This window comes from Poecilia formosa, unplaced genomic scaffold, assembly GCF_000485575.1.
Source record: "Poecilia formosa unplaced genomic scaffold, Poecilia_formosa-5.1.2 Scaffold483, whole genome shotgun sequence".
Lineage (NCBI taxonomy): Eukaryota > Metazoa > Chordata > Actinopteri > Cyprinodontiformes > Poeciliidae > Poecilia > Poecilia formosa.
The window spans coordinates 298,967-304,970 of NW_006800422.1; the positions used below are offsets into that span (position 1 = coordinate 298,967).

The following is a 6,004-nucleotide window of genomic DNA, read 5'->3' on the forward strand; positions in this document are numbered from 1 at the left end:
ATGATTTTATAATAGCATATATGGCATTTTTTGTTTCTTCTATAATGATACAAGGAAAACAGCTTCACAAACAGGAAAACAGGTATTGTGAAATAAAACTGGGATATGCATTAAGCTATCTAATCTCCACAATTAAGTGAATAACTTCTGACAGTTTTCAGTTTGCTTAACCACAAAGATGTGCTTGTTGTAGTTGTTGTTTTTCTTTGTTTGGAGAGATGCCCAGTTCCACTTTCATGAATTTTTCATTACATCTATTTGAGTGCTTCAGCATGCCAAAAAAATAATACATAAATCTTGGGAACTGAGAGGAAATGTGCTTTCTTCTCAGCTGTAGAACAGGTACATTGCTTCAACAGTAAATAATTTTGTTTCTTCTTTAATATGAGTGAATAACATGACTTCATATCAAGTGATAATGACCCAATTTCTTTTGACAGATTGGAACTTCTAGCAAGCTAAATTCAGCTTGTTCTGAACAAAACAGTAGTCTGGTAAAATTAGGCTCTATCTCACTGATGTAAATATTTCTAGTTTGACTTGTTTTACATGGATAAAAACAACCATTCACCACATCCACCTCACTTATTAAGAATCTTTATTAGAAATTTCTTAGAAAATGTGTTAATATTCAAAGTCAAAAAGTATCTACACATTGTACATAAAGTGCTGGGTATTGACAAAAAATGATAATGTACAGAAATGAGTGCCGTTTGGTCAGCACACACAGACAGTAGAGAAACAAACAGACCAAAAATCTGGACTTGGTTTATGAACAGTGACTATAAAATAAAATCTCACTCTTTAATCTGTATAATGTGTACTTTGATATGACAGGTGTCATTTGATGACATCAACTCTTTCACTGCCCTTACGTAGAATTTATTAAAACATGGAGGCCATTTATCTGATTAGAAAGAGAGAGAGACATAATTACAAAGTATGTTGCTTTTCTTTGTTTTTTTTGTTTGTTTTTCTTTGCTTTTCATAAAAACATAACAGTAGAACAGCAATAAAAAGTGTTTCATTTTCTGAATGTTTGTTTAAAACATTCAATAATTGGTTAAAATGACCATCTGGTTGTATTTAAATTGTGGATTTTTAAAGACTGTGATGAAAAGCAGGTTTTATTTCAGACTTTTTAAATATATAAGTTCACATTTACTATTGATCTGTCCTGAAAACAACTTAAAATGTTAACTAAATCCCCGTCGTCAGTATCTCCCCGTTGAGGCCAGACTCGCAACAACAGCTGGACTCAAAATAATAAAGTTCTGCAGCCAGAAAGAGGCAGCTGCCATGGAAGAAAGAAATTATTCAAATCCCAAGATGTTAACTCAAATCAAACATTTTAGACCAAAGGTAGCATGTGGTGAACCTGCTATAACAGTAGGAGTAAACCGTTTTAAACACCAGACTTTTTTAAACAAATAACATGTTATCTGCCATGAAAAAAAAATATGATGATGAATCTGTTATCCTATAAGTAAAAAAAAAAAGTGCCCATGCTACAACGAGACAGAAAATGAAATACGGATCAGGAAATGTGGTGAGATGCTATATTTTAAAGAGCGCTGTGGGACAATCCAGAGCACTTTGATAGATATCCTGTGTCTTTTGGCAGTGCGGGCTTAGTCAAAGTGTGCAGGTGCCACCAAGCTGCATGCACGTTTACGCTGGAAGGGATTAGATTTTACTTTCTTCACTGCAGCATAAAACTGTAGTGTGGCTCATGGAATCCACTTTTGGTATAAGAAAAGCTTTTAGAGATAACAGGCATTTGGATGATGCTGGACAAATGATCAGGCACATCTTAAAATGTCAATAACTAACTGTGCAGGATATTACCAGAATATTTCAAGCACTGGATTCATTGTTACATTTAAAATGGTCCGTGCCTACACTTGGATTTCAGCCTCCAAAAGGCTTGCAGTATGAGGCCCTGAGTCAAGTCTAATCCCTCCAACTCCTGTGTCCGAGACAACTGGTGAGGAGCTGGGGGTCCTCATGGTGAGAGAGGACAGTGATGGGGTGAAAGTGGGTGTCATAGCTGACGGGGTGAGTCCTGTGTTCCTGGCTAATGGAGAATAAGCATATTTAGGGTAGGAAGGCTTCCTGCTCAGGGTTGGTACTCGTCCAGGTTTTCTCGGAGGAACAGTCCGAATGCCTGGCTGAGCCACTCCGGTTATGAGAGGTGGTGGGTACATGAGAGAACTTGACTCTGTAGCAAAGTCCTCATGGCCTCCTTGAAGCTCCTCATCAGGAAGCATACCTATATCAGTGAACACAGCAGCCAGAGAGTGAAAGCGTGGTTCCCAGTCTAAAAGGAAGTCCCAGCTGTAGCTACCCTCCAGTGGCTCTTCAAGGCACACCAGTGAAGTCAGAGAATCTGCAGAAGCTTGAGCCTTGGAGAGAGGGGCATACCCTCTTGCCCCCATGGAATCCTCTAAATCTTTAACTCTAAGTATTGCAGGAAGTAATTCCTCTCCTCCTCCCTCCTCTTGGAAATGGTTGAGACTTTCTGTGCTTGCTATGCCCTGTGCTAAACATTTAGTAAGAGATAAAATATGTTCTGGCCCTACGTCAATAGAGTGGCAGGAGCTCTTATCAACTGGTAGGGTGGAGTTGGGGATCTCTGTGGTAAGCTTGTTGACTTTCTCTCTTTTATAACAGGGAAACTCATTGATCCACTTGATTTCCTGATCCTCAGCTGTCTCACCCTCTGCTGATCCACGGCCACTTGAATCTGACTGGGTGTATGGGTTAGAAACGTCTCTCTTTGCAACAAAACCTTCGACTTGCGTCAACTCCTGCAAGGAAACGTCACTGTGCATCTGGCTGTTCGATTCACCGGATGAGTCAGTACCATGGTTCAACTGTGCAGCAATGGCAGAGGCCTTTTTCAGGACAGCTTCTTTAACTTTACATCTGAGAACCAAGCCCACAAAGATAACTAGGACAAAGACGAACAAAAGCAGCGACAGACTCAGACTAAATATGTGGGAATCATGCTGAACCCCAGTAAGTGCTTCGGCTGAGCTGGAGATATTGACAAAAACTAAGCAAGTTGTTGTTCTGGAACCCAGTCTGGGACTACCTGCAGACACGACCAGTTCCACCATATCCTCACTTGCATGGCTGATTCTTCTGCGATACACGGGACCAGACACAAAGATAGCTCCAATTGTTTTGTTAATTGAAAAAAATGGAGATGGAGTCAAAAGCGAGTACTCTACCAGCCCGTCCACTCCTCCATCATGATCCATTGCCATCACAAAACCAACTGTCTTCCCGGTGTTGGGATTTTCTGGAAGAAGGAAGTGGTACTGCTTCTGAGTGAAGATGGGACTGAACTCATCTACTCCCTTTATGGCTACTTGGACTCTTACCGTAGCTGATTTGTCACCTTTGTCTTTGGCCTCCACTACAAAGCAGTACTCATTCTCACGTTCGTAGTCAAATGTTTGTCTAGTGTGAATGTCACCAGTAAGGGCATCAATGGCAAAGGCCTCCTTCCTCTCTGGGCTTCCACTGCCATAGTCCATGAAGCAAGAGGACAGAATTGAGTAGGTCAGCAGGCCATAGGGCCCAGAGTCTTTGTCAACAGCGTGGACAGAACATGTATGGGTGAATGCTGGGAGGTTTTCCAGCACTGAGCAGGTAACTGAGGGGAACATGAAGAATGGAGTGTTGTCATTCTCATCCAGAACATTAACAAAGACAACTGCGAAAGCCATGTTTTGGTTTTCTGATGCCTGGCCCCCATCGGTAGCTCTGATGGTGAGGATATACCTTAAATCCTCCTCATAATCAAGTGATTGGTTGACCATCAAAATGCCAGACTGGGAGTCCAGCTTGAGGTGACCTTTACTGTTCCCAGAAATAATTTCATAATGCACAAGGCCATTGACACTAAGATCAGGATCCAGAGCACTAACGTGGACCAAGCTGGTTCCTATCTGGCTGCTTTCACTCACCTCTGCATGGTACTCTGCACTGGAGAAGACCGGAGCATTGTCATTGCAGTCAGTAACAGTCACTTTAATGATCGATGAGCTGTTCAGGGGAGGCGTTCCTCGATCAGAAACGCTAACTGTCAATTCATAATACTCAGTTGTCTCACGGTCCAAAGGATTACACAAAACCAGTCGTCCGACATTTTTCATTTGATTTTCAACAGGAATCTTTTTCACTTCTAAACAGAATCGCTTTTCTTCATTTCCGCCGACGATGGCGTAGTCCAAATGGGTGTTTTCTGGGCTCCAATCTTCGTCCTGTGCAGAAATTGTGAGCAGGGTGGTTTCTGGGGGTGTATCTTCAGCAGTAGTGAGTGTGTAAACATCCTGGTGAAACAAAGGTTTATGGTCATTTGCGTCTACAAGCACCAGGGCCACAGAGGTGACTGTGGATCGAACGGGTTCGCCCTCATCTCTCGCCTCAACCAGAAGATGGAGCATGTTGCTGTATGTGATGGTCCTTAAAGGCTTGTTGGTGAAAATAGAACCTGTAATTAGAAAGTGTGTATTATTAAACAGATTTCATTCACTGGGTTTATTTTTTTTCCTTTCCATTTGCTATCTGCATTCATAATAAACATGTATAACTTCTTGTGGGGTTGTGACCATATTCAGCAACAGAGTGAAGTAGTAGGTCGGTTCAAACATCGGCTGTTGCTTCTCTTTCTTCAAACTCTAGCTGGTCTTTGCGTTTCTATACTGTGTTATCTGAGAGCATACTACAGATTATCACTATGAGTTAATATTTAGTAAAATAGCTAACTCTAGCAAGTGGTAGTAGAAGTCTCATACTTGCTCTCACGGGAGAAAAATCACCCACATTAAAAACTGATTCAACGTCTGATTTAACCAAATACGCAAATTATCACTTGGTTTATTTTGCTTTGCATGAATAACGATGGTATTGTAAGGCCTTGTGTTGCTGGAGTTGCATCAAAGTTGCAGAAGTCATTAGATGCAGCAGAACAACCTCATGTCCTGAGAATAACGTTCTAAATGAATATCACATGTGGACTGCAGGAGCAATTTTCTTCTTGGATGGCATCAAAGAGTTTCACCAAACAATTTCTTATTCCACTTCACTGCCACTTAAACTTCTGTCCATGATGAGCAAGTGGAGCAGAACCGTCCACTGAGGAACACAGAAAGACAAAAAGTCCCGGGGCCACAGACAGGCTGTGTTACGTTTTTGGATTGTAGTCATAAACCTTTAGTTAGTGTTCATGCACATTTCCTGTCATGGTCCTCTCCACAAATGAATGCATATAATTTTCACTGCATATTGAATTTAGGGCTGAAACATAATACAGAAGGATAAATCCTCTCTTTATTTAATAAAGACAGGCCAGACTGATGAGAAATGGTTCGCTTTTAGTTTCTTTAAGAATATATATGTATATATATATTTTTAAAGTGGCACAAGACCAAAGCTATAGATTTTCTGAGACTCGATAGCCTCACAGTTACTTTATGCTCTCTCATTTTTCTGGCTCAATAATTTACATAAGCTTTGAACATATAAACACTGTTGCTGGCAGCAGTCAAACTCTTAGTAAACTTTGGTGCTGAATGAGGCAAGAAAACAAAAAAAAAACATTTGCTAGAAAATAATTTCCTTGGCATATACAAAAATTAAACAGCCAAACAGTACCATATAAATAGACACACATTAATAATCTCCATTTTTACCATTATCTTTCTGAATGTAGAAGGCATGAAGAGGAGAAGAAAGAAGTCTGTAGCTGATCTTCCCATTGAGACCAGAATCTCTGTCAGTAGCAGCAACATTCACAACTAAAGTGTCAGCTGAGACCAGCTCTGACACTTCCACCTGGAACAAAAAAACCATACAACAGGATTTACAAAATGTCTGAGTTTCTGTTTAAAGTTTGCCATGAAAATATAAACCTAATATCATTTCCAGAGCTTAAAACTAAGAGATAAAGCTAATTTCAAGTATAAAACATTTTACAATGTCATTGGTTACA

The 6,004-nt window shown here is 40.3% G+C and overlaps 1 protein-coding gene across 1 annotated transcript; it reads right to left on the reverse strand.

The window, feature by feature from the left end:
- Positions 1-982: 982 nt before the first annotated feature.
- Positions 983-5,865, reverse strand: LOC107833944 (protocadherin-23-like). The gene is made up of 2 exons (XM_016664398.1): positions 5,706-5,865; positions 983-4,504 (listed from the first exon to the last, which is right to left on the reverse strand). Exons 1-2 carry the CDS (start codon positions 5,863-5,865, stop codon positions 1,899-1,901), a joined length of 2,766 nt encoding a protein of 921 aa, XP_016519884.1. The 3' UTR covers positions 983-1,898.
- Between the last annotated feature and the right edge of the window lie 139 nt (positions 5,866-6,004).